General features: G+C 47.5%; 11 protein-coding genes across 11 annotated transcripts; 7 read left to right on the forward strand and 4 right to left on the reverse strand.

Annotated features, from left to right (window-relative positions):
- Positions 1–991: 991 nt before the first annotated feature.
- On the forward strand, positions 992–2251 carry BHQ10_004993 (uncharacterized protein; the record flags this gene model as incomplete). Its single annotated transcript, XM_040877419.1, has 4 exons — positions 992–1217; positions 1277–1606; positions 1662–2036; positions 2097–2251. 4 exons carry the CDS (start codon positions 992–994, stop codon positions 2249–2251), a joined length of 1086 nt encoding a protein of 361 aa, XP_040733497.1.
- Positions 2252–3885: 1634 nt separating this feature from the next.
- Positions 3886–5749, forward strand: BHQ10_004994 (uncharacterized protein; the record flags this gene model as incomplete). The annotated part of the gene is made up of 4 exons (XM_040877420.1): positions 3886–4425; positions 4476–4691; positions 4744–5548; positions 5604–5749. The coding sequence occupies 4 exons, from the start codon at positions 3886–3888 to the stop codon at positions 5747–5749; spliced, it is 1707 nt and encodes a 568-aa protein (XP_040733498.1).
- Positions 5750–7027: 1278 nt separating this feature from the next.
- On the forward strand, positions 7028–8783 carry BHQ10_004995 (uncharacterized protein; the record flags this gene model as incomplete). Its single annotated transcript, XM_040877421.1, has 2 exons — positions 7028–7584; positions 7640–8783. 2 exons carry the CDS (start codon positions 7028–7030, stop codon positions 8781–8783), a joined length of 1701 nt encoding a protein of 566 aa, XP_040733499.1.
- Positions 8784–9292: 509 nt separating this feature from the next.
- Positions 9293–10771, reverse strand: BHQ10_004996 (uncharacterized protein; the record flags this gene model as incomplete). Its single annotated transcript, XM_040877422.1, has 1 exon — positions 9293–10771. The coding sequence occupies one exon, from the start codon at positions 10769–10771 to the stop codon at positions 9293–9295; it is 1479 nt and encodes a 492-aa protein (XP_040733500.1).
- Positions 10772–11273: 502 nt separating this feature from the next.
- Positions 11274–12938, reverse strand: BHQ10_004997 (uncharacterized protein; the record flags this gene model as incomplete). Its single annotated transcript, XM_040877423.1, has 5 exons — positions 11274–11522; positions 11573–12109; positions 12154–12311; positions 12358–12397; positions 12444–12938. The coding sequence occupies 5 exons, from the start codon at positions 12936–12938 to the stop codon at positions 11274–11276; spliced, it is 1479 nt and encodes a 492-aa protein (XP_040733501.1).
- Positions 12939–13604: 666 nt separating this feature from the next.
- On the forward strand, positions 13605–14660 carry BHQ10_004998 (uncharacterized protein; the record flags this gene model as incomplete). Its single annotated transcript, XM_040877424.1, has 2 exons — positions 13605–13770; positions 13825–14660. 2 exons carry the CDS (start codon positions 13605–13607, stop codon positions 14658–14660), a joined length of 1002 nt encoding a protein of 333 aa, XP_040733502.1.
- Positions 14661–15589: 929 nt separating this feature from the next.
- BHQ10_004999 (uncharacterized protein) lies at positions 15590–17033 on the forward strand (the record flags this gene model as incomplete). Its single annotated transcript, XM_040877425.1, has 2 exons — positions 15590–15698; positions 15748–17033. 2 exons carry the CDS (start codon positions 15590–15592, stop codon positions 17031–17033), a joined length of 1395 nt encoding a protein of 464 aa, XP_040733503.1.
- Positions 17034–17821: 788 nt separating this feature from the next.
- BHQ10_005000 (uncharacterized protein) lies at positions 17822–18319 on the forward strand (the record flags this gene model as incomplete). The annotated part of the gene is made up of 1 exon (XM_040877429.1): positions 17822–18319. One exon carries the CDS (start codon positions 17822–17824, stop codon positions 18317–18319), a length of 498 nt encoding a protein of 165 aa, XP_040733504.1.
- Positions 18320–20732: 2413 nt separating this feature from the next.
- On the reverse strand, positions 20733–22001 carry BHQ10_005001 (uncharacterized protein; the record flags this gene model as incomplete). Its single annotated transcript, XM_040877430.1, has 3 exons — positions 20733–21066; positions 21115–21625; positions 21869–22001. The coding sequence occupies 3 exons, from the start codon at positions 21999–22001 to the stop codon at positions 20733–20735; spliced, it is 978 nt and encodes a 325-aa protein (XP_040733505.1).
- A 1142-nt stretch (positions 22002–23143) lies between these two features.
- BHQ10_005002 (uncharacterized protein) lies at positions 23144–25822 on the forward strand (the record flags this gene model as incomplete). Its single annotated transcript, XM_040877431.1, has 9 exons — positions 23144–23255; positions 23304–23358; positions 23419–23459; positions 23518–23695; positions 23746–24220; positions 24268–24541; positions 24596–24749; positions 24801–25285; positions 25335–25822. 9 exons carry the CDS (start codon positions 23144–23146, stop codon positions 25820–25822), a joined length of 2262 nt encoding a protein of 753 aa, XP_040733506.1.
- A 317-nt stretch (positions 25823–26139) lies between these two features.
- BHQ10_005003 (uncharacterized protein) lies at positions 26140–26752 on the reverse strand (the record flags this gene model as incomplete). The annotated part of the gene is made up of 4 exons (XM_040877432.1): positions 26140–26314; positions 26379–26435; positions 26500–26588; positions 26663–26752. The coding sequence occupies 4 exons, from the start codon at positions 26750–26752 to the stop codon at positions 26140–26142; spliced, it is 411 nt and encodes a 136-aa protein (XP_040733507.1).
- Between the last annotated feature and the right edge of the window lie 186 nt (positions 26753–26938).

Genomic DNA, 26938 nt, shown 5'->3' on the forward strand with positions numbered 1-26938 from the left:
CATTACCAAAAACACTACGCTCCGTTGAACTCAGCTTTTTACATTTTACGAAGGACGGTGACTATTATCGTCTCCTCGAGGCAATGCACGATACGCTAGACTGGCGCGATCGTGCCGTGAACGAGAGACCGGTGGTTACGATTCACGATGAACACACGGGATACATGTATTGGTGCATGGATGCCGCCGTCAGCAAGTTTCTATATCATCAGGGACCGAATCCATTTGACGAAAAGCGATTTGATGGCGTGGAACGGATTGGATTTCGGTGTGAGACTATATTTCCGTATCAAAAGACCAATGCGCCGATGGAGACGCTTGAGTGAAAGACGCCCTATGAAAGCGAAGCACAGAATTGAATACTTGGGTTACCCAATCTATTTTCATCGACGACATAACAACTTTGCATTTGATCAGGTTGCCGCTTCAATGGCCGACATGCTGCGCCGTCAACAATAATCCTACCCCAAAAGGTTTATAAATTTTCGACTGTCAAAAGTTATCAGATACACAGGTGCTTGTCCGAGACTTGGTCTGACTGGATCGTAAATGTTAGATACTCAATATTTTTAAAGTTCTACCGAGCTCATCTACATGGACTAGCAGCATCAGATATCTCCGCGTCGTGGGTCCTCACGCCATCAGCTCTAATATGGCACAAGCCTTATTCTAGACAACTTAGGGTTTAGGGTATCCCTGAGATGCTGAATGATTTACTATGTATATAGTCTTATGGTTGATGTTGGGCGAGGTTGAAGAGGGGAAAGTTAGTTTTGTCTATTCGTGCTTGTGAAGGGCAATTGCATCATCAGGGCAGCAGGCGGGGATAGTGATGAGGGGGTGGAACATATAACAATCGACAATCCTAGTTGAAGATACAGCAGATAAGTAGTATATGGCCACCACTTGAGAGTAAATCCTAAAATCCTATAATTCGCAAAGCAATTCTGCTATACAACTCTCTTTGCTCGTACTCTCTCAGTCCTGAATCATGGCTCCCGCAGTTACGGAAACGACTGAGTCTACCATTCCCATCAGGGAGCATGTTACGGCAAAGGGTCTCAAGCAGGCACCACTCAAATACAGTGGTGCCCTCGATGTCTATGAGTACTTTGACCTGACGCCAACTATTGGCCGAGAGTTTCCCACCGCCAGTATAACAGAGATCTTGCGTGCTCCTAATTCGGATGACCTTCTTCGGGATCTTGCCTATACCAGTCAGCCAGAACCTGTCTCCTGCTTTCTCAGAATAAGAACTAATTGGATGACACATCAGTATCCTCCCGCGGCGTGGTATTTTTCAGAAAGCAAGATGACGTTACCGACGAAGTACAAAAAGAGTTCAATCAACGACTGGGCGAACTCGCCGGAAAGCCCAAAACATCCGGTCTACACATCCACCCCGTCATCAATTCTGGCCGTGAAAACGGTGCGAAGGATGACGAAATCAGCGTTATCAGCTCTATAGAACGTGAGAAGCTTTTGGATTACCGCAATGCGCGTGCCCAGAGCGCTAGAATTGAATGGCATAGCGATATCACTTTTGAACCTATTCCTAGTGATTATACCAGTCTAAGATTGATAACACTTCCAAAGACGGGCGGTGGTAAGTAGACATCTTTCGTGTAAAAAGCTTGCGTTGCTGATGATCCGCCTCGCAGATACTTTGTGGGCCTCTGGCTACGAGGTGTACGATCGTATTTCTCCTCCATACCAGAAATTCCTCGAGAGCCTCACCGCCACTTATGCACAACCCAGATTCGAGGAAATCGCGAAGGAAAAGAACTTCGAGCTTCATCCCGGACCCCGTGGCGCACCCGAGAACGTTGGTAACATCCTTAAGGCTATCCATCCTGTTATTCGTACAAATCCAGTCACGGGATGGAAAAGTGTCTTTGCAGTGGGGACTCACGTTCAGAAAGTGAATGGCGTGTCCAAGGAAGAAAGCGCCCATCTTCTTAAGTGGTTTATTGATCTGATTGTTGAAAACCATGACCTGCAAGTGCGGTTCCGCTGGCAGAATCCTAATGATCTTGGTAAGGGCATCCATATGTCTTTAAAAGTTTCTGAAACTAACGCGTTTGACTTTTTTTTAGCCATCTGGGATAACAGATCAGTGTACCATGCCGCGACGTGGGATCTCGAGGGCCAGGGACCTCGAGCTGGTCACCGCGTCGTCAGTCTTGGTGAGAGGCCTTATTTCGATCCTGAGAGTACAGGAAGACGCGAAGCATTGTTTGGAAGTGAATAAGTCAACCGCCATGCGGGCTGATTGATTTCATGCAATGTTTCATTACAATTATGAGTGTATTGATGCATGTTTCAGATGTCCCTTGACAGTGTTGATATCATCTGGCTATAATAACACCGGATATATCTTCCTGTCATTACCCATGCTCAATCAACGTATTTCAAATTAATGTAGTATGGAAAAAATCAGTCCTACATATGTGGACAGGTAGTCCCTAGCGGGTTCATAGCCCTTTTTTGTTGCCGGAGTAGCTCATTAGGATATCGACGGACCTGCTACGCCGAAAAGCGTCTCCTCTTCATGCATATGTTCGTTCCTGATAGGTGCCAATGACCATACGGGTATGCATATGGTCGTATGATATCTTTAGTTTTCACATATCATATCTTGGCACTTATAGTTCATAAATCATTGTTACATTGGCCAAGATTCAATAGGGTCATCAAGTATACTTAGGTAGTATTTATGTAATGGCGCATTTGTCTTAAGAAGCCGCTCAAGAGTGCAATGGTTTCAACGATGCCTGACAGAATAATGAAAAGATAAATTAACAGATCAAACAAAAGACGGCTTCCGGTTCAGGATTCAAGATCGCATAATAAATCAAGGCAATGTAGCTAGAGTCAAGACACTAAGTTATCGACAACCCATCGATTGATGTGTGACACGAACTAGAGACCTATGCAATAAGGGAAACAATGAGCTATAAGCCACATGAACTAGGTTCGCTGGCTGAAGAATTATTGATTCGTGTAAAGTCAAATAGATAGTGAGGCTCACGCATGGATACGAGGCTCAAATACCAGGATAGCGGAATCTCGGGGTAATTGATATACGTATCAATAAAAAATCCGGAGATTATGTACGTAAAATCCACTACACATCACGAGGTCTGTTCTGGCACAACAACTCCATTGTTTTACTACAATTTTATGGGCGATGTCTCAGCCAGGAACAAAGGAACCAAAAAAGCGGCTCGTTCATCGCTTAAAAACATCGGACGTTTTCAGCCCAGTGGACCCAGCCGGGTAGATAAAGTTAAAGAATGTTGGTCCATTTATGGATGGCATGTAACGTCTATGAATGGTTTCAGACAACTTTTAGTAAGCGAATGAATACGAATAGCCCGTATTTTCTAAGTTTGAGTTTGGGCCTCCAATAATAAAAGTCAGAGTACGGAGTACGTGGTCGCAGTTAGAGGTACCTGAGCCCATTCCCGAGAAAGTTCATAGGCCCACGTACAAACCCCTAAGACGGTGAGCGAGTCAGTCAATAGACCAATAACAAACCGGTGGGATGAACAAACACAGTAAAATGGAGAATAGACTTCCTTCGACATCCGTGTTCTGATAGCCATTATTCTTGGCTGCAACGCTCAGGCATTTGAGTGTTAATCCAATAGCCAAGATAGCCGAACTCTATATAGTGACGTGCACGATGGTCTTTGGACCTGAGACAATCCATTTTCTCTCAAGATATCCCAAATATCCTTTGACAATCGATGTAATGCTTCAAGCGATCATACAGTAGGCGACCACCTCGTGGCTCTATGTATCAGCTCCACTTCGTCGTCCTTCGACACACAGGATAATTTTCCTCGACATTCTTTTGGCAACTTCTCACATTCCAACACGATGATTCCTTCGGCGCGGCCGAGGAGACTTCAGGGCCGCTTCATCTTCTTCTCAGCAATCGCATCTCTTTTTCTTTTGTCGTTATTTCTATGGCGAACTGCGGATCCACGGATTGTAGATCCCAGATTAAGCTCAGCGGTGGCTCATGCAGAGCACACCATCGGCAATGAGCATTCATCTCACTCGTTGATCCATGTTTCCGACGAATACCTGGATGATTACGAAACCCTCACAAATTCGCAAGACAAAAATATAGGACTTAAACCCACTCCGATAGTTCACCCGTTCTCATTGTCGCTACCACCCGCATCCTCGTCCGTGTCAACACCATCATCGAGCGCAGTCCAATCACAAGATGCAATCCCAACTGAACCGGCTCAAACTCCCGTAGCCAAAGTCTCTCCTTCGATTAACTCTGGTGAAACAGTGAATACTTCGCAAAATCCACGGATCCCCGGAAAGCCGAACAATCTAACGATCAGTGGATTCGTGTTTTATGGCCGTCGCGATAGGGTCGAGTCCATGCACTGTTATCTCGAGGTATGCGATGTTGATTCTCATCAAGCAAGCAGGTTGCTAACTTTGTGTAGAGAAATCTCATCACACATGGCGGTTGGTTGGATAATGTGATATGGGTGGTCAACACAAAGGATGAAGCGGATCTTGCATATCTCGACAAAATCCTAGCCCGATCGCCGCTGTACAAAACACATGTCCTTTCGGAACAGGTTGGCTGGCCTGATTATGCCAAAATCTGGCGCATGGTCAATCGCGAGAGCATGTATATCAAGATTGACGACGACATTGTCAGTTCTCCCAAAGTTTCTGTTCTCGATCCTTTTACTCATGACTGTGCAGGTTTGGTTTGCAGATGATACCATCGAGCGCCTTGTGAAAAGAAAACTTGAACGTCGCGATGCATTGGCTGTATCTGCAAACATCATCAACAACCCACCGCTCAGCTTCTTGCACTACCATACGGGCGCGCTGCATCCGTATTTTCCAGATCTTCCAAAAGACTTTGATTACAGCACACTGGAACCACCTCCACCGGAGCCGTCGGAAGAGGAGGCCAAGTATGAAGAGATTCTTGTTGATGCAGAACTGCAGCCGATAGAAGAAACAGTCGAAACAATCGAAATTCAACCAGAGGAACTGCAGACGGAAGAGAATGAAATACTGTTCGAAGAAGTAGAATCCGAAAAGGAACATACGGCATTGTCCAAAAGACTAGCGATTCTCGGCAACAAAACGCCCTGGCGGCCATCCGAAGATCCCCATTGGACGGGCCCAGACGACTTCGAGTGGTCACTCGACTGGTCACCACCACCATTCCCAAACCATCGATGGCTGCGTGTTCCGGACGACAAAGCCCTAAATCGGACGCCCGTCGCTCATTTGACCTACGAAGTTTGGGGGCCAACATATGAAAGCTGGGCGATCGCATCGCAGCAACATTATTCTTTACTCGAGAATATTGAAAATGAGAAGCTAGATTTGTACAAATTCGATCATCCATGGGATATGAAAGGCGAGCGCATCCGCATTAATTTCATGGCGATTTTGGGTAGCGATGTGCTCGATACAGATGTCTTCCATTGGCCGGACAACCAGGGTGATGAGGATATGCTTGTTCTTACCCTTCCTCATGATACCGGACGACGTAAGTCCTTCCTTTAGTACGATATATCTTGACAGTAACACTGACGAAACCATAGCTATTCTCATCGAAGGCACAGCTCTAGCAGCCCATTTCAATTTTCAGCATCAAGGCGGCGTGACCACGACAGATTTACTCTCACGGTACAAGTCCCTGGCAGCTGAACGGGCATGTCTGGTACCCTCGCCATCTGCTTTTGATTGATTCTCTGTCGGGGTTGGCTTGTAAAAATGTATAATAATATCATTGCATGGCGTTGGTTATTTGGCATGAGATCCTTACTTTTGGGATTTCAGCAATAAAGATCCTTTTCTGATTCACCAATTCTGGGTACCTAGATAGATGCCTACTTTGAGTAGAAGGGGACCAGTATGTAATGATAATGTGCTTGGTGCCTAGTGTCTGAACATCTGCCTGAGGCTCCAGCCAAACCCGCCTCTTGGTGCTAGATTTGGCCGATACTCTCTGCGCTGGATCGAGTAACTACAAGTGGATAGCTAAGGTATCAACGTTGAATACCTAGGCAAAAATTAGTACCTAGTTAGTGTGTCCTCCGTTGTGCAAGACTACGGGAAATCACCTCCATACAAGTTCATTGAAAGGTCTTTTGAGTAACCAACGACCGGAGACTGTCAAAGGAGCCGTTGGAGAACCGGAGGAAAAAGGAGAAGAAGACAATGACGCCGATCCCAAGCCAGACGTCTATCCTGAAACTCTGCCAATGCATTGCAGACCCGACACGAGTAACATTCCATACAGACCGTTCGGACGCCGTTCACATCATTCAGCTGAGGAAGCAGGCAAACCCCATTCACAACAGAGGAGAGCAGGCGGGAAAGGAGCAAGGTACTATCACCCTCGTTAGGTCCTGGCGAATATTGTTGATAGATAGAAATCAGAGAACCTGGAACATTCAACGGCTGTAATTGCCATCCAAGACGTCTCGGTTTGGAATCTAGTTCATGGCCACTAATTGCTATCCTTTCTTTCACTTATAACGCAGTCTGAACCAAAGTACTATATCTGCAAAGATGCTTATCAATCCACATACAGCCTAGCCAGCATAAGAATGTGTCGGATTCATTTATCCTTAGAAGAACTCCAGATGCGATACCACCTGCATTGCGACGAACGACCATTCCTGAAGTGGATAGATAGTCTTTAAAGCAAAACATTATTTGCAAAAATCAGGAAAAGATAAAGAGTCGCCGAGAATGGGACAAGACTATGACCAAGAAATAGCTCAGACCTGTATATAATATTTCGCGTCGGCCGTCGTCCGCCGCCTTCGGCCAACGTTGTCTTATCGCCATCAATTTGAGGCTCATGGTGTCGGCCAACGTTGCGATACGAGATTGGTAGTAAAGCTCAAAACATCAATGGCATTCATAAATAAGGGATATTATAAGCCTCGATCATTCTCAGCACTACCTTCTCAGTATCTATACCCGAATTGTTAGTTCTCGAGCACGTAATCTCATAATGAACGAATATACAAGACAAAAACCGATCGACAATGGCCGCCCAGTTAGAGTTATCATCATTGGAGCAGGAGTATCTGGCATTGCCTTGTACATCCGTCTTCTCCAGTACGTGCCCAATGTCACAATCACCATCTTCGAGAAGAACGCGGGTTTGGGGGGCACTTGGTTTGAAAATCGCTATCCCGGCGTTGCCTGCGACATTCCAAGTCACGTCTACCAATACTCTTTTGAGCCAAACACGCGGTGGTCGCAGCTTTTTGCTAGTGGACCCGAGATCCTAGAATACGTGAAAGGTGTGGCTAGCAAGTATCGAGTGGCGGAGAAGATAAAGTACAACTCAAAGGTTGTTAGCGCTACGTGGAATAATAAAAAGGGCGTATGGTTGGTAATAACGATGCAGAATAAGTCTTCTGGAGAATCTGAAGTGCGAGAGACAGAGGCAGAGATCGTTATTAGTGCTGTAGGCATCCTCAACAACTGGAAGTGGCCAGAGATTGAAGGTTTGGAGTTGTTTGAGGGCAAACTGCTTCACTCTGCCAATTGGGATACTACTTGGTGAGTTGCATTCCGTTCTGCACGCTGGAATCCATAGTCTTAAACTAGATTCCAGGGACTATGAAGGAAAAACAGTTGCGTTGCTTGGCTGCGGATCTTCAGCAATCCAAATTCTACCGCATCTTCAGAGGAAATGTCTTCGAGTGCATAATTTCATTAGGGGAGGAACCTGGATCAGCCAGCCATTCGGATCTACGTTTACCGAGAACATTTTAACGAACAGCACAGAGCCTGGAAATTACTCTTACACCAATGAAGAATTGCAAAGATTTGAATCCGACACAGACTACTACCAGACATTTAGACGGGAAATAGAAAGCTTCATCAACAAAGACTTTCCATGTCTCTTTCCGGGAACCCCCGAGGAAATAGAATCGACACAAAAACTCAAAGATAACATGCGTGCCAAACTTGCCTCCACAGATGGCGTGTACGAAGCCATTGAGCCTCAGTTTACACCAGGTTGTCGGCGTCTGACTCCGGGGCCTGGATATCTAGAAGCCCTAACCCGAGACAACGTTGAACTGGTGAAGAAGCCAATCGCGCGTTTTACCAGGCGAGGAGTAGTAACTACAGACGGCACGGAGTTCGAAGTAGACGCAATTGTCTGTGCTACTGGATTTGACTGTAGCTACAAACCACGCTTTCCGGTTATTGGGAAACGCCATCAAAACCTCTCCGAGAAATGGCAACGGCGGGCTTCAGCGTACTTATCTCATTCAACCCCAGGATTCCCGAATTACTTCACTGTCGGCGGTCCCAACTCAGCCACTGGCGGTGGGTCACTTCTTTTAATCCTTGAATCAGTCATGGGATATGTGGTAAAAGCTGTGCAGAAAATCAGCCGGGAGAACATCAAATCGATGGAAGTGAAGGAATCAGCCTTACGCAGCTGGCAAACCCACTTGGACCAGTATTTTCCCAAGACAGTGCATGTTGACAGCTGCACAAGTTGGTACAAAATTGACGGAAAGATCATCGGCTTATGGCCAGGAAGCAGTCTTCACGCCATGAAGACTCTCGAGCATCCTCGGTGGGAGGACTACGAGTACGAGCTGGTAGAGAAAGAAGATGAGCTTAGCTGGCTCGGCAATGGGTGGACGATTGAGGATGTAAATCGAGGTAATCTCGGTTATTACATTGATTTTGCAGACATGCCGCCTATTCCATCTGAGGAACTGCTAGCTAGGCAGCCATGAGCAATCTAGGTTTTATTCATATGATTACAGAACCGGTGGTAATGCTTTTACTTGATACTGGAAAAGTAGGTGTGAATGCTGTGGATAACGATGGCTATTCAAGATTATGAAGGGCTGAAAACAGGGGTCATCAAATCCTGATCGAGTTGCTAGGTAAGACTACATAGGTAAACGTGTAGATATAGGCCTGAGGTCCTGATATTTAGGCACTATTGCTCTGTGCTATAAGTTAGATCATACTCATACAGTAAACACACCTACCTACCTATGTACCTCATACCGTTTTGGGACACTGCTGTTATAGTTATAGTGGAGTGTTCAGCGTGTAAGCAGTAAAGAGGACAACAGTAGACAGACGGTGCATGGCTTTGAAGCCCATTCCTGAGGAAAATTCAAAAACTCCGATTTCGATGTTGTTCGCTTCGCGGCTCTGATGAGAAATGTACAGCTCAATATGTTACGTCCATAAACAATTTTACAAGAAATAGAGTATAAAAAAACCAAAATATCTAAACCAACCACCTCTCCACCTCCCTCGCTACAACCAGGCCCGCGCCATCGATATACCGTCCGACCTCCTCCGAAACATACACCAACACCGGCCCCAGAATCATCGTCGCTCCCATCCACATGACCACACAGGCAAATCGTTCTCGGTCCGCCAGCTGTCCGCCTGGGTAGGCGTAGCCCGTGAGGTCTTTCCATATCCAGTTCTTGATCGGTTCACGCCACAGCGAGTAAACGATTTGTTGAACGAGATAGAGCGGGAATGAGATTCGGCCGAGGTATTGTAACGTGCGAGATGTTTCGAGGGGACGTTGAAACAGCCAGCGCGGGGAGTTGTTGATGGAGTGAATTACGAGCACGGAGCCGATGGCTTTCCAGCTGTGGTGTACGACGTCCCAGGTCTTCCATGTCGAAGGTTGCAAGATCAGCAGGATGCGGTATCCAGTTGTGAGGTGGCCGTCGTTTCCGCCCGTGCTACCGGAGGGGAGACACATGAGATGAATACCCAGGACGAAGAGGATGATGTTCGTGATTGAGACGGGAGTCATGATTTGGCGAGTTTTCTTGCTGTCGGCGCGGAATGAGCTGCTCCAGGTTGACAGGCTCGACAGGGTTGATGAGAGAGATGATGTTGTGGACCATGAAAAGGGCGGCTGCAGTGTCCCATTGACATTCTCCTCGTCCGAATCATCTTCAAAGTCTGGGTGATGTTGAGGATGGTGCGGGTAGCCATGCTCAGCTTCCTGTTTGACCTTCATCTCGGCCAACCACAGCCCGGCCACGAACGTCGCAATATCCCACATGCCATACCACAAGAAATAAACCGCCAACGCACCCAACACAATCAGCCTTCGTTGCGCTCTCCAGGGCGCCATAACCACAACAAGAAAGTACACCAAACACGACCCTCGAAACTCCAAGGGCATCGTCCAGAACTGCTCATTAAGCCCATGATTCACATCCTTGTACTGCAACGCGCCGAACGGATTGACGATATCCGTCAAATACCGAAACAAGAACGCAAGATGACCTCCGGGGGCACTCCAAGGCCTGATCTTGTGCTCCGCGACAAACTGTTTGATTTCGACAGAGGTCCAACTGTACAGGTTCACCCAGAACAGAAACTGCGACACACACGCAATCACCGCCACCGGCAAGAACAGCCTAAACACCCTCCTCGTCGCTGCAGAAGCCACCTGTCCCAAGAAATCCGCCTGATGCCGACGCTCTCGTAGCCGCAGCAGATTAATCGAAACCACATATCCCGAAATCACGAAAAACAGCGTCACCATCGCATGCGCCGCGAATATAATGCGGAAGAAAGGTAATTGTAGCCATACACGGTTTTTGGAGGCGGGTTCGGCCCAGTACGAGCGAAAAGCGAGGTTGAGGTCGTTGAGAAACAAACGGTCGAAAGCGACGATGACAGCGGCGAGCCCTTTGAGGCTGTCAAGGTATTTGGTGCGGTCCATCTTGTCCATTCTCCCTATCGTCTGTGCGGCGTGGTTGGAAAATCGTCTGTTATTCCCGTCTGATCTGTTGTTTATTCATATTCGGCGTACGGAGCGAGGAATTTGGAGGTCGAAGGTAGACACGTGTAGGGTGACAACAGCCTTAAATTGAGATCACATCTGCAACCTCAGCACTAGCACTCTTTAGAACGAAGAGCTAAGTAACCAAAGGCAATCCATCATCCAGCATGGTCACCCCAGCTGAAAATTTCCCTCAGAAATGCAGTCTTGGTGCAATTGAAGAGGGGCCGTTTTGCTTGTTGCAGTTAGAGCCACGAGCTAGTCGGCTTGTTTTCGCTGGTGTTGCGTGTCTTGGCTCGTGCCTTGGAATTAGATTTGCGGATATTTGATTATCTATGGGGACTGTGATTGGGGGACTCGCATTGAGCCTCCCGTTTTGTCCGGCTGTCGGCATGGGCATGTTTCATGTTCATCCACTGAGACGATTACAAGTAGTATATATTCTGTCTAATTATACAGCTTCAGATCTTTTGATCAGCATCCACTCCGGCGGATGGAACAAATGTCCTCTTCGCCGTCGCACAAAATACGCGTATAAGCCACCAGCCATATACACTGCGGCCGTACTGATAGCCACCGGCCACTGGAACTGCGATGGCTTCGAGAAGATGATTGTCGATGCATATGACAGGAGCTCAAAAAGGTTCTGGAATGCGGCTTCGGTGGTGGAGAAGTCTCCGCGATGCGAATCTTCGACTTCCTATTTCAAATCAGTATACTTGGCACTTGACAGGGAGTTGTAAGGCTCACATCTTGGATAAGATTTTGGGCGCACAAATCATACCCCCATAACCCGACCCTACTCAGAGCAACCCCTACAGCAAGACCGGTCGCCGCAACAATCGCATCGCGACCTTCACGATTATAGTCCGCAAAGAACCATGTGACACCCGCACCAAGCCAGGCCATCTGCCAGCAAAGACTCCATATACCCCCTCGAACAACGCCAACCCGTTTCATCATCCGCGGCGCTATCCATGTCGCGCTGAGTTCGAGGGCGGTGCTTACTGTTCGCGCGATACCGATGTAGAGGGTACTGTAGCCGACGGAGACGAGGTAGGTGATCATTTGGCCGGAGAAGGATAGAACGGTGAAATAAAGGAGTGATAGTGCGAACGACGGGACGAATGCGGGGTGGTTGATGTAGAAGTGAAGAGACGAGATGGGAAAGATTGCCTTTAAGCACTGTACTATTGTGGTCTTAGCAGATCGTTGCGCGGTATCGTCGATGGTCCTTTGCTGGCGCTCGGCTTCGTTTCGGCGGAGTTGAGGGAACCTTTTGTACACCTACAGAATAAGCATATGAATAAGTAAGGTGATGGACAACTTACCTGAGCAATACATATATATTCAACCAGCACCGAAGCCACATTCATGGCCAAAGTAACACGAATCGCAATCAGTGTCGACCCCAACGCCACCAGCGAGATTGTCAATGGTCCCATGAGTTTGCAAAAGAGGTCGATTCGTCGCATTCGCGCATTCATCACTAGACGAGTCAGTAGTTACCATCGCTCTCACGTAGCTCTACTCACCTCTTCGAACTCCCTCATTGCCTTCCGTAATGACAACAATCTATAATCATCAGCTACATCCACAACCATACCAACGAACAACTTACCCAATCCCGCTCAATCGAAACCAAATTCAACACAGAGCACAACTTCTCCACACACGCCAACACCACCGTGACCGCAAAAAGCCCATCCCTCGCCTTCCCTCCTTTGAGTGTGTCATACTCCTGCTGCAAAACCCAAAAGATCGCACAACTCGCCGCAACCGCCAACCGCTGCCCAATGATCGATATTTGCACCGTTGAAAGCCTCTCTCCACGATCAATCCATGCCCCCAACACCCGAGCAAAGATAATTGCAGCGCCGCTACGTACCAGCGCGTAGACGGACATGGGCAGTAGAGTCTGCGGGTATATCGCTGCTAGAAATAGCACGGATCCGAATTCGAAGAGTCGCGAGTTCCATGTTGAAAGGAAATGAGATGTGTAGAGACGGTAGGCGAGGTGCGAGGGGATCGATGGCGGGAGCGATGGTTCGGGTTCGTTTTGTGATTGTTCAAGATCTCGAACGTGATCGTCTTCGTTTGGGTTGGTAGTGGCCATTTCGATGCCGTGCGCTGTGGCAGGTAGCTGGGGAGGTGCCATTCTCTCGTTTTATCTTGAATGAGGACCTTGCTGGCCCATGAGTTGAGTCATCGTGGTCTTCATAGCATTGGTTAAATAACGCAATAAATAACGAATAAGCTCAATTGAAGCCCTAGCCTAGATAGGCGTGAAAGAGTTTTCAGAATGTTGTTGCGGGATTTGGTTGAACCGATGGTCTGACCCAAACAATTTATTTTGTTGTAGATGCGTTTACGGTAAGGTTACTCAGCATACACTAGTTCGGCCAATTATGAGCATCCTTAAGGGTATGAAGGCGTAATTACCGCAGCCCCTCCTTTACCAGATGCGATAGGATAGAGGTTGTTTTCCTCTCAACATCTCAGTCAAGTTCTTATGAAGTCCCGCTCTCGTTTATAGTGAGACAACAGGGGATTAATATCTACCATTGACGGAAATCGATTACCCAGTCCGACGTGCAAAACTTCTTTTGATCTCCTTGAATTGTCCAGTCATCGAGCTCTGGATATATACATTACTCGTAACAATCAAACAACTACCAAGGTCCCCAAACGTCACAGCTAAATAGTAAGTAGGCTCTGCTCAGGATCGAACGCATTATGCGAAGTCAGCTAACAATTACCATCAGTAACAGAGATCATCAAAATGACCATTCAAGCCAAATGGAGCAAGCTCCTTGACGTCGAAGTCCTCCAGCGCTCGTCACAGGCGCTGTCTGTCGTCGATGACAAAGTCTACGTATTTGGCGGAGAATTCCGACCCCGAGAACCCCGCGATAATGTCGTTCACGTTGTCTCCTTGAACAGCCAAGGTGTGCCATTACTTGTGGTTTCTCCATTGACCGACAACTAATTGCTTCTGGAAGCCACACTCCAATCTATCCCCTCCCAGTCTGATGCACCCTCTCCTCGAGTCGGAACCGCAACCACAACGTTGAACGGCGATATTTATCTCTTCTCTGGCCGCGGCGGAGTAGCAATGGCTCCTATTAACGAGAAGGGTGCCGTGTGGAAATACACTACTGCCACCGGACAATGGTCGACTGTATCTCCAGTTGACACAGCCAACGCCCCAGAGCCACGCAGCTATCACTGCAGCTGCAGCAACCAGAAAGATACTATATATGTTCACGCCGGATGTCCCGAGAAGGGTCGACTTTCGGATCTGTGGTCTTTTAATATCACCACCAAACAATGGAAACAACTCACCTCTGCTCCTGATCCTTCCCGCGGAGGCGCCTCTATCACTTTCGCAAACGGCAAACTCTACCGTATGAATGGCTTCGATGGAAAAACTGAGCAAGGCGGAAGTATTGACGTGTACACCCCCGAAACCGACTCCTGGGAAACACACACGTACAAGCCGGATAACGAGTCCGGCCCAATTGCACGAAGTGTTTGCGCGTTGCTTCCGGTCGCTGTTGGCGAGAAGTCTTACATCGTCACGCTGTTCGGAGAGAGCGACCCAAGCAATCTGGGGCATCAAGGTGCTGGCAAAATGCTGGGCGATGTATGGGCTTTTGACATTGTAGGGAAGACATGGCACAAGGTCGATACTCGGGGCGATGCAGTGCCTGACGCAAGAGGATGGTTCGGCGCTGACGTTGTCGGCAAGGACACCATTGTGGTCCAGGGAGGACTGGGAGAGGCCAACAACCGTCTGGGAGATGTCTGGAGTCTCAGCTTTGTGCAGTCGAATTGATAGAACAGATACGATCAAGTAATAGGTAATAAATAATGCGACGATCCTGAAGGTTGGCGTAGATGCGAAAGGGAGAAGCGACCGGGTCTCATGTGATCCGTCGCTCTTGCCTTACCGGGTAGGTATCTTCCTTTCGTTTTTTTCTTCTTCAATCCCAGACCTGTAAAACACCACAAGAAACAGTCATGTAATCCGTCGATTGTCAATTCCACACTTTCTGCCGAGCAATAAAGGATTGTGAGACAGTCCTGCTGTCAGTGTTTGAGCACGTACCAAACCCTTGCAGCTGGCATGTGTCAAACAAATCGCCATGTCCACATTCTTCAAAGGGCAGAGTCCGTGTTACGTCTCAACTCTCATTGACTAGTGAAATCATTCTGCGTGTCAGTCTCCACAGTTTAGCACGGTCGAACCCATCACAGCGCTACCAGCGAATAGCTCCGAGATTGGCGTCTGGGCGCCCCTCTCCCGCGAATTTCGCCAAATCACCACGGGAAGATCTGTCCCATCTGAGCCTTCATCGGGGCTAGCAGGCTTCTCAATCTTGGGCCTCGAGATTTGGTCAAGATCGACGAACCGCTCCGGCTCCCGCTTTCCAGCCATCTATCCACAAAGCTCTGCAGTATGACGAATCCCGGCTTTCTGTTTGGTGCACTGACTTGACTCCGTGATTTTCATTCAACAAATCGCTCCGGATTCAGGTTTAGCGGTGAAACGAGCTGCAGCACCATGTCAACCCACCTGTTTAGCTTGTTGATCAAGCCGGCGGCTGGCTGAGTGATTTGACTGAGCTCCAGCTAGACTTGCCCAAAGAGCTCGCCTGTTATTACGTACGATGTGCTAGCTCAGAGGATGTTTCTAACAAGATTTTCTTCTGCATCTCCCCATCTTTTTTCTTTCCTCGTGTGTAGTAACGAATTCACATCAACATGACGAGCAAGATTCCTCAACCCCCAGGTGTGCCCTTGCTAGGGAACGTCTTTGACGTTGATCCAAGCAATACGTGGGGTTCTTTGAATAAACTGGCTGCTAAATGGGGTAGGTTGATATGACACGTGCACGAACAAGAATTTGACTGACTGGTAAGGTCCTATATTCAAAATCAATGCTCTCGGCACGCAAATCGTGTTTATCTGCAATGCCGCACTTTTAGAGGAAATTTGCGACGAAACCCGCTTCCGCAAGTGTGTCAATGGGCCGATTGTCGAGATCCGCCAGGCCGTCCATGCCTCCCTCTTTACGGCGTATGAATCCGAAAGTGAAAAAGTCTGGGGACCCGCCCATCGCATCATGTCCCCTTGGGTATCGGACGAGTCGAACAAAATCACATTCAACGATCAACGCGACGGAATCGCGGCTATTGTCCCTGCCTGGACATCCAAGCCCGGTCAAGAGGTCAACGTGGCGGATGGCCTGAAACGACTTAACTTACAGTCGGTAGTTTGGAGCATGTTTCATCAAAAGGGCAAATGGATGTCAGGTCCCTTTCCCGCGTTTCTTACTGCCATTGACAAATCCACCATGGAGGCTGTGAAACGCCCGACACGCCCGAAATTGCTCAATCGGCTCTTATACCAGCGTGGATATGACAAGGACATCAAGACTATGCGCTCTTTCTGTAGCGATGTTATCGCCAAGCGCAGGAAGGAACAAGGCACGATCGAAGACATGCTCAATGTGATGCTGAATGGTAAAGATCCACAAACTGGCGTGTCTCTTACGGATGAGCAAGTCATTGATGAGATTATCAACATCTTCATCGGTTCGGCGACATCCCCTTGTTTTGTCAGCTTCGCGTTGTACTACCTACTCAAGAATCCCGAATACATCACCAAAGCCCGTGAAGAAATCGACTCTGTTCTCGGCGCCGACGGAGAGCTTACGTACGAAAACCTCCAACAATTCCAGTTCTGCGACGCTATACTTCGCGAAGCCATGCGTCTATCTGCCGTGGCGCCTGGGTTCAACATCGAGCCTCGACCAGACGTGAATACTGGGCCGACTGTATCGCTGGCTGGCGGTCAATATCAAGTCCCAAGCAACCAAGCTCTGATCGCCGTGCTCGGTGCTGTTAACCGTGATCCCGCGGTGTTCGATGATCCAGAGGCATTCCGTCCAGAACGTATGCTTGGCGAAGCGTACGACAGACTGCCCTCGGGAGTCAAGAAGGGCTTTGGAAATGGCAAGAGACAGTGTTTTGGAACTAAATTCGCCTGGCAATGGAGTTGGATTACCTTGGTTACTGTTTTGAGAGAGGTTGACCTCGAGTTGGCTGACAAGAACTACACTATTGATGGGGACGTGAATGGAGCTTTCTGTGTGCAGCCATGGCATTTTGTGGCCAAGGTTGAAAAGCGAAAGGACCGCCCATGATTTTTCGTTGTGAGCTTTCTCAAATTTCTTTGGCAAACTGCACTATATCATTGTTATCTTTGTCTGATTAGTTTTATGTGCCTTATGATAAGATGATTTGATTAATACAAATGATCACTTTGCTCAGCTATTGTAGCACGGATGCCTATTATCTACAGACTAACTCGGTTGTTCAAAGAGATTGTTTTCAGGGCAATGTAATTCATCTGATATCAATGAAAGCACACTGAGATAGTCACATGCTCATGTCAAACCACAACAACAATGGACTAGCCTCCTAACTGACATCAAGCGTCTTGAACAGTTCGTTTGCTATTAATGGTCAATGCCGTCTAATTGTCTTTGGACTGTCCGATTATCTGGCTGAGGTCCCGAATGGTTCTTACGTACTAACCCTCGACTCCTTGTCAGCCTGTCTTTTCAATCAACGCGACAGATATGATCCAGTGTTTTATTCGGACTTCATCCTCGACTTTGGAGAATCCAACATCTCAACGACTCAACTCCTCCAATTTACTCTTTGAAGTTCACATATCGACAGTCCAACGAATAATGACATCCGTCGTCCTTGTTCCATGCCTATCGAACCACAAGCTCAAGCAAGACAACCGTAAGGCTCCTCACACCTCGACGAATAAACCTGACCCATAATGAAGCTGAAGTAAAATGCAGCAACACGAAACACCTGCAAAGTGCGCTTCTCAATGCCTCCAGAAAAGACCAAAAAACGTCCCGGCCACGCACCAAGTCGACACAACACCTCCTCGACCACATCCTCATCCACCATCATGGCTGGACCGCATAATTCGCGCCCAGGGCCAGCAGCAACCCCAGCAAAAGTTCTTGTCGCTCAACTCTCCTCGCCAACGCTCAACATACGCTCAGAGTTCGAATTAGCCTACAAAATCAGCAAATGTACTACTTCTACTGCCGTCAAACAACTCGCCACTACCCTCTGCCGCGGCGACATTGCAGAAACCACCTCGCGTCTCACCCAAAATCGATCAGACCTCAACGCTCTCATTGAGGTAGCGCAAGAACAAGTCGAAAAGGTAAAAAAGATGGAACGTGACTGGCGCCCGGACCTGCCTTCTAAAACCAAGGAGTTCGCGACCGATCTGGTAGCTGGGAAGAACAACGATATGCGAGAGGCAATGAAGCTTTTCGATGAGTTGAGGTGGGAATATGAGAGGTTTATCAAGTACTTGGATTGGATTGAGGAGCTCAAGGTTGAGAGAGAGCATTTACTGGAGGATCGAAAGTACATGTGTGGTCATTTTGATTGACGGTCTGTCCGCCACGATTGAAATACTATTCTAGGTCCTTCTCTGTACTCTATGCTTCTAATTCAACAATTACAAGAAATAAACACTAAAGATGTCTAAACACGGTATACTTGGCCTTCAGCGATGTTGCTTCCTCATCTAGTTGTTCTGCCGACGCAACCTCTTCTGCCTCATGCCCATCCCATACTTCAAAACAAGCCCATTTGTAAACACCACCGCAAAACTTTCCCCAAAAGTAGTCAAAAACCAAAATACCCAATGTCAATCCAGATACTAACTCAACAACCCACCCAAAATCGGCGACAGAGAAGGACCAAGCATACTCGCCAACGAGGCAAAAACGATATAGCTCCCCCGTTCAGTGGATGTGATACCAGACCATTCGCGAGCGCCACGGTGCCACTACTACCGGTACCCTGGAGACATCTCAGAACCATCAAAGCGGCATAGTTGTTTTGTAGAGACAAGCCGAGGTTGGCGGCAAAGTAGATTGTAAAGCAGATGTATTATGCTGGATGGCGGCCGGCAGTGTCTGAGAAGCCGGCTATGAGCATTGGAGCGATGCCTTACATTATTTCCACACATTTGTTTAAAATCTGGAAGTTATTGTGAGCTAGAAGGGACCTACGAGGTATGTAGTAACAGTAAGATTATTCTTCGTAATCGACACACCCAGGGCATTGACAATCGTCCTCAGTGCAGGGAGTATATAGACGATGGCAATGGCGAGAAGAAACTCGCCAATTGAGAAATTCTGCCTTCCTAGTCATAGGTTTCAAAGACACGGATCGTTGTATACAGTTAAGGAGATTCTTTTTTTAGGTGTGTAAGTTTCTGCCTTCGTGTCTAAAATCATTCATGGACGTCTCAAAATTGCAATATTATTTTGATTTCTTGATGTTTGGTAATCAGCAGCAACTTTAAAGCATAGTAAACGTAGTATTGAGATTTAAACCCATCGCTTATAGCGTCAAGGAGTGTGGTATCAAATAAAAAACAAGAGACAGCAACAGAAAGCTCCAGGATCGCCAAATTCAATCAGAACAAAGCCACTAACAGCCATATCCCGGCGCTGATCGTGACTAGTAATTTCTCTGACGGTGACTGCGAACCATGCGATGCAGCCCCTGTGGACAGACCGGATGTTGCAGCTGGGGCAGTTTCGGTGAGGCCTGAAGTGATCGGTGTAGTTGTGCTAGTACCTGTTGTGGTACCTGTACTGCCTCCTGGAATGACAGAGCTTTCAGATACTGGGACACTGGCAGTCCTTGAACTGGTTCCGGAAGTAATAGTAGTACTTCCAGACGCTGTGCCGCTGGTGATGCTACTACCCAGACCGGATATGGGAGCTGTAACTGTAGACAGAGACGTGGTAGCGGTCCCAGTACCTGTCGCTAATGATCCGGAACCCGATGCAACACTAGTAAAAGTACCTGAAATTCCAGTCAGCGTGGGTGATGACGTTGTGGATGACTCAGGGGTACTTGATAGAGATGTTGTAGATGTCGTGATAGTGCTTGGTTCCGTGATAATTTTACGCGTGACTTTTGTCAGGGTAGTCTGACTAGTGGAAGTTGTTATAACTGTTGACGTCCCAGTAGGTTCAGGTGTTGAAGTGCTGGTAGTCTGTGTCTCCGAAATTGTCGTACTAGTGCTAATGGTTGTGGTGGTCGTTCCACCAGTTGTAGAATCAGGAAGGATCGGCACACTACTCGTTGAAGTCGTACTTGTGCTGCTGGACGGTGTAGTTGTACCCAATGATGAACAATAGAATAACCACTGCTCAAAATCAGGAAGGGGACCGAGCGTCGTTTGCCCTGTAGCGTGGGCAGATATACACGCATTGCATTCACTCAAATAATTCATGAAAACAGATCCGCTGTCACAAAGTGCCGGCGTTTTTCCATCTTTCTCTGCTTCAAGTGCCACTTTGTCGCACTCGTTGTAGCACACGGGTGGAACAACTTCTGCGCCTGTTTGTCGCTTGAATTTGTCATGCTGTTTCCAGCCGCCACTGTCTCTGGGAGGCTTGCCGTCAGGATAGGGTTTACCGGGGCCCCAAGGAAAGGTGAAGATGCTGTAGTTCAGCCCAAACTCGCTTGGATTTAGGTTGAAATAATCAGGGGTCACTTTAAAGGTACCCGTCTTATTTGAGTGGTATTCATCTCCCCAACCTTTATCCGGATTATCAATGAGTTTGGGGCTGGGGATACATTCATCGGGTGAACAATAGAAAGACGAGGCAGGAAGGCCTGCCTCAAAATTGCAATCTGCCCCACCGGGAGGTTTGTTCTTCGGATGACACAAGAATCCTGGTTTACAGCCCCAAGTGTAATCTGTCGGCAATGGTCCGGGGGCTGTATATGTAGGATTGACAATACGACTTGGACATACTGAAATGCTGAATGTGGTACTAGTTGGACTGGGCGTGGGAGTTGATGTCAATACGGTTGTGGATGTGGTCGTTGTGGTAGAAGTAGAAGTAGAAGTATAGGTTGATGTGGGCGAAACAGTCGATGTAGAAGTATAGATTGATGTGGATGACGAGGAAGACGTGGATGGGACGGTTGATGTCAATGTGGTTGTGGATGTGGTCGTCGTGGTAGAAGTAGAGATAGAGGTTGATGTGAGTGAAACAGTCGATGTAGAAGTAGGGGTTGAGGTGGATGAAACAGTCGATGTAGAAATAGGGGCTGATGTGGATGACGAGGAAGATGTGGTTGGGATGGTTGACGTTGAAGTAGAGACTAATGTGGGCGACGGGGAAGATGTAGTCGGAATGGTTGATATTGGACTAGAGGTTGAAGCAGATGACGAGGAAGATGTGGCTGGGATGGTTGATATTAAAGTAGAGGTTGATGCAGGTAGCGAGGAAGATGTAGTGGGAATGATTGATGTTGAGGTAGAGGTTGGTGTGGTAGAAATAATAATTATGGATGATGAGGAAGATGTTGGCAAGGAAGATGTTGGTAAGGAAGATGTTGGTAAGGAAGATGTTGGTAAGGAAGATGTTGGTGAGGAAGATGTTGGTAAGGAAGATGTTGGTGAGGAAGATGTTGGCGAGGAAGATGTTGGTGAGGAAAATGTGGTCGAAATGATTGATGAATTCGTAGAGGTTGACGAGGAAGATGTTGGTGAGGAAAATGTGGTCGAAATGATTGATGAATTCGTAGAGGTTGACGAGGAAGATGTGGTTGGAATAGTTGATGATGAAGCAGTGGAAGGAGTAGTAGTTGGAATAATCCTTGTAGAAGTACTTGTTGTTGTCGGAATAATGGGTGTAGAAGAGGTAGAAGTGCTCGTTGACTCACATTCCGTTTCTGTCAATGTCGTCGTAGTGGTAGTAGTAGTAGTCGATGTGTTCGTTGAGGGACTTATTGGAGACGTAGTAGGGTATATAGTAGTTGTCGATGTACTTGTCCAAGCAGTCGTGTAAAAGCTAGTCGATGTGCTCGTTGAAGGACTTGTTGGAGACGAAGTAGGGTATATAGTAGTTGTCGATGTACTTGTCCAAGCAGTCGTGTAAAAGCTAGTCGATGTACTCGTCACTGTGGTGGGATATCCAATAATGGTTGTTGTGCTGGTCGAGCAACTTGTTGAGTAGCTCGTCCACCAGCTGGTAGACCAGCTTGTCGAGTAGGTTGTCCACCAACTCGTTGACCAGCTTGTGCTTGTAGACCATCTTGTCGGTCTACCTCCTCGCTCTCCTCCGTCTTTTCCATCTGCGTAGGAAGAAGCACCGTAGCCGCTATCTGTGCTGTTTCCGGCTATACAAGCAACTGGTATTGCCAGACACAGGAAAAGAACGGACCATGTTAATTGCATGGCTGCACGCTTTCTAAACCTTCTACTTCTGTCCAAAGAATTAAGATCATACAACAAGAACGACAGACTGGTGATTCTAGAAACTTTTCGTGTCAATACTTGACGTCAGTTTAAAAAGGGTGATCGAGCTTTACATACATAAAAAAGCCGCAATGAGTCTTTGGGTAACAATGTTTTATTCCTGAGTCAATGCCACATTGACCACGAACCTTGTTTACGAGGCTGCGTGTGCTCATTTCAGCCTTAAGTCAATAGAAACAACCCATGGCTAAATTCATGACCCAACCAACCCCGCCCAGTCGATCTGATTCTGGTCGTATTATTATTCGGACACATCGACTAGGCTGCGGGGGGTTCACAATGTGCAGTGTGTTGGCACTGCCGGGATCTTTACAGCTCTACAGCCCTAGCTGCGTACGCTCAAGCCAACTTTGGACTCTTACATTTCTACCAGTCTGTTTGGTCCAATGCGACGTGTACTTAGTGAGAAATGCAGGATACCCCCTGTAACTAAGTACGCATAAATAGCGCAACTATGCATATGACAGACCGCGCTCTTCACAGATTGGTCGACCGTCCCGGGATGAGCCTCAAAGTCTATAATACTGTGCGCCTGAATGTTCAAGCTGAAAATATTGACCACGGTCTCATGCAAGCAACCGTTTGGCTGCATCAAAAGACCACAGAACGACGTTCCTTGAGACATCATTGGATTTCCGGAGTATCGCACCTATCACGCACAGAAATCCAAGACACCATCATGCAACTTCCAGGCCGAATGGTACACACCATGTTGGCCGTGCGGCCACTGTACGATTTTATCAGAGTTTTGTAGCACCTATATCCAGCCCACGTTGGAGTTCAGCCTTTCCGCCACGCTGATGGTGCTTCGCAGTTCTCTTTCGGATTCGACTTCAGCTTCCGAGACTATCGCACAAAGAAGCACGAGATGATATTGTCTAGTACATCTGGTTGTGCCGTATTGTGAGGACCGGCGACATGTTGCGGTTTGCGATTACCCTCATCGCCTGGACGCTCGCTGAGAGCACCACTGGGCTTGAATGGCAGAATGAGGTGAATGTGTCGATGTGCAATTGGGCCCAGTTCCGAGGTGAGTATCTCAATGGATGATGAAATGGAAAGAAGATTGACAAAAAAGCAAATGTCATTCGAGACACGATCTATTTGGACGGCGGAGAGTTGTGGTGGCAGGCGTGAGTCGCGACCTCCATTTTGGTCATTCCTTCGCTCGTTCCTAATGCGCAAATTGATAGCGGCCTCTCCGACGGAACGTACGCCAGCCCACAGAACGACGGTTCGTTCTCCTGTTTTCGTCTCTTACAATTTTCAAAAACCTTGCTGATTCTACCCAGGAGGAATCAATGGCGTCGTGTACGAATTCAATCTAGGCCAGCCCTTCAACCATTCGACCAACATCACCAGCCTGTTCAAGACGCTGTCAAAAACAGGCGGCCTTGCTAGCAACAACATCGCACCTAACTATGATGACGGTGCGATGTTTGCAAACGACGACGAGTTGATCACCTTTGGGTAAGGCCGCTTTATTCATTGACTCGGTTGTCTATCTGACGACAGTGTAGGGGCCTCGTCGACGCGACCAACAGCTCAAGCGCCCCCGCAGAGAATGCTATTCTAGGGTACGAGGCATATCAATACGGCCCAGCGCGTCAATCTTGGTCGCCAGGTTTCGTTAATAAACAGCTACCGACGAACATCACTCGCTATGTCACAAACGGTGCCAGCGCCTCAGCCCCGAGTGAAAATATGGGATACTACTTTAGTGGCATACGAGCAGCGGACTGGGGTCCCATATTCAACGATGGAGAATCTGCAAATACTTTGGCAAATAGCTTAATATCGGTCAATATGTCAGTAATGAGAGAAGAGACGTGGGCGAACGATACGCTACCATCTTTCGTTCCTGCTCGAGCCAATGCAGAGCTTGCCTGGATCCCAGCAGGCGAATACGGAGTGCTGGTTGCTATAGGAGGAGTCATCGATCCTGTCTCGCTAACTGCCGCTCAAGAGTTGAATTCATCACAGACTAACGCCAGCGTAAGTGCATCATATTTTCTGTGACTTACATGTTGACACATATCTAGTCTCAAACTAGTCCAACGTTCATGGAGACGGTTTCCGTATATGATATCGCCAACAAAAAATGGTATCAGCAAAACACAACTGGCGACATCCCTCCTCAGCTGACTATGTTTTGTTCCGCGGTTGCCTCAGCAAGAGATGATTCATCCTTCAACGTATACATATACGGGGGCTACGACGGCATCAACCAGAGTAGCATACCGTCAGATGATGTATACATTTTGTCCGTACCGCAGATGATATGGACCCACGCGTATACCGGACAGAGCAATCATGGTAGAAGCGGACATAAATGTTTCATGGTATATCCCGATCAAATGATGATAATAGGCGGAATCTACGAAAATAACCCAGTTATATGTCTTCAAGCTGGACTTGCAGAAGTGTTCAACGTGAACAACTTGAAATTCCAGGACTCGTATGACCCCCGAGTATGGAGCGAATACATGGTACCCGATGTTGTCACAGCAAAGATTGGCGGAAAGTGAGTGCTCATTCCTCCCTTCAACGCGTTGCTTCTCCTTACCATAAATAGTGGGAACGGAAGTGCCACGGTGCAGTCACCAGCAAGTTTGAGCGACGTCTTTGCAAGTGTGTATACAAAGCCAATCACGACGTATTACCCCTATGCGTTACAATCTACAAACTCAACCAATACAACAAATCCGACACCCGGACCGACAGCCATCACTGTCAGCGGTGGTGGTGGTCTTCCAAATTGGGTAGGACCTGTTTTGGGTGTTGTACTCGGATTGATAGTCGTCGCAGCGGCTATAATCTTCTTCTTGATTTGGAGAAGACGAAAATCAGGGAGAAGCACAAGAGTAAGCGAGACACAGGCGAGTACCACTGGGATTAGAGGGTTTGTGCTACGATGGCTGTACGGTACAGCAGCACAAGATACCAAAAGTCAACCAGATCTGGCTGTTGCAGATATTGACGGCGCTACTGTCGTGTCCTCCAAAACCCACGAGCGCCACGTCTCAGAGGCCGGCAGTGTGGCATTGCACGAGATTGATAGTACGTTGTTACTTTCAGTGAGATAGAAATTTCATACTGACTTGTTTAGATATTCACACTCCTGTCTATGAGATGGKCCCAAACGACCAAGGACTACAGTGGCATGAAACTCATTGGTCTCAACCTCAGCAATCTCCACCACTTGTATCTCCTAACATTGATGGAATGATGTACAGCAGCCAATCGCCTACGAGACCAACTCATCAAAACACCCGACATACGAGCAATATGAGTACCGGATACCGAAGTGATATTTCAGAGATCGGGTCGTCAGATCCTGGGCGTCCTGCGCATAATAGGCAAGTGTCAGACAACTCGGTCTCGGATGTAACATCAGTACCTGGTTCTCAGGATGGAAGTAATGCGGAGACTTCCAACAGAGAATACACGGCTACAAATAGTGCCACAATGAGTGGACGAATCACTACTGTACGAGAAGATGAAGAGCACAATGCTACTGAGGCTGTGGTCAGCCCATTAGTTGAAGAGCATGACGAAATACAACGGCAGCGCAATCATTTGACAGAGCTAGAGTGATGTATCTCACGCGATATAGCTTGAGATATTATTTCGATGTATCTACCTATGGTTGGCACAATTCATAATGGGCAATTTGTCAATTTGGGTACAGTGATATCAGATCCATTTCAGATGCCTGATTGCTACCTATGTAGGCTCCTTTTGGTAGACACACATCGCCATACAGCGTCCAGTCAGGTTGACCTTACGATAGTCTCTCTCACGCCATCAACGCCGCTTCCGTCCAGTACTCGTTGCCTCCTTTCCTGACCATACCGCACACAGACACTCATCGAATATCCACCAGCTCCATCTCCATGTACAAATTTATCCTTTCACGCATCGCAAACATCAGTCGGCTCGCTAACAGCACTCGACGTGGTAGTCGCACTACCCGAGGAATCGGGAATAGTGCACGAAACACTACCAAATTTGCTCCCAAGGGAGCCAGTATCAGAGATACCTGGCGCGCTAAAGGTTCCTGCTACACCACCCGAGCAATCTGAGCTCCTAAAATGACCATTTGGTAAGTTATTGATATTTCTCAGGGCGGTTGTGTAGGATGTGTACTTACGCGTAAACATTGCATGTAGCATTTTCGTCGACTGTTGCGGATCCCACTGAGCCGGATCTGTCATCCGTTTTAGCTTCTAAATCTTCTATTCGTCGTGTTGATATGTAGGTGATCGACTTACGCTGGAGCAGTGATAGCCTGGCAGTCACCGGGATTGAAGGTGTAGGTTTCGGTGTAGTCTTGAAAGCTGGTACTGCCCCAGATGAAGACCTGTCAAGAAGTATTAGTATTCATCGATATTTTATTAAGTATATGAGCAGATATCATAGAAGAAGATTACTCACATCAACAGTGTCGCGCTTCTGGATGGTTGCGGTAGACACGGGTGCCACCAAGACAAGGGCAGTCAACAGGTATGCCTTGAAGAGTTGCATCTTGAGATCAGATATCCTGGTAAATTTTTGATGATAGATTGTCGAGCTCTGAAAGAGGCTTGTGAGTTTGTCTTATCAGGACGTGTATCTTACCGATAGATGTCAACAAGGGTTAGGAAGAGTGAAAAAGTCAATTCAAAGTCTCTGGGACTCGATTATGAACCACTTCACAATTAACCAGCAGTA

The sequence above is a fragment of the Talaromyces amestolkiae genome (assembly GCF_001896365.1).
Source record: "Talaromyces amestolkiae strain CIB chromosome Unknown scaffold8.1, whole genome shotgun sequence".
NCBI classification, from domain to species: Eukaryota; Fungi; Ascomycota; class Eurotiomycetes; order Eurotiales; family Trichocomaceae; genus Talaromyces; species Talaromyces amestolkiae.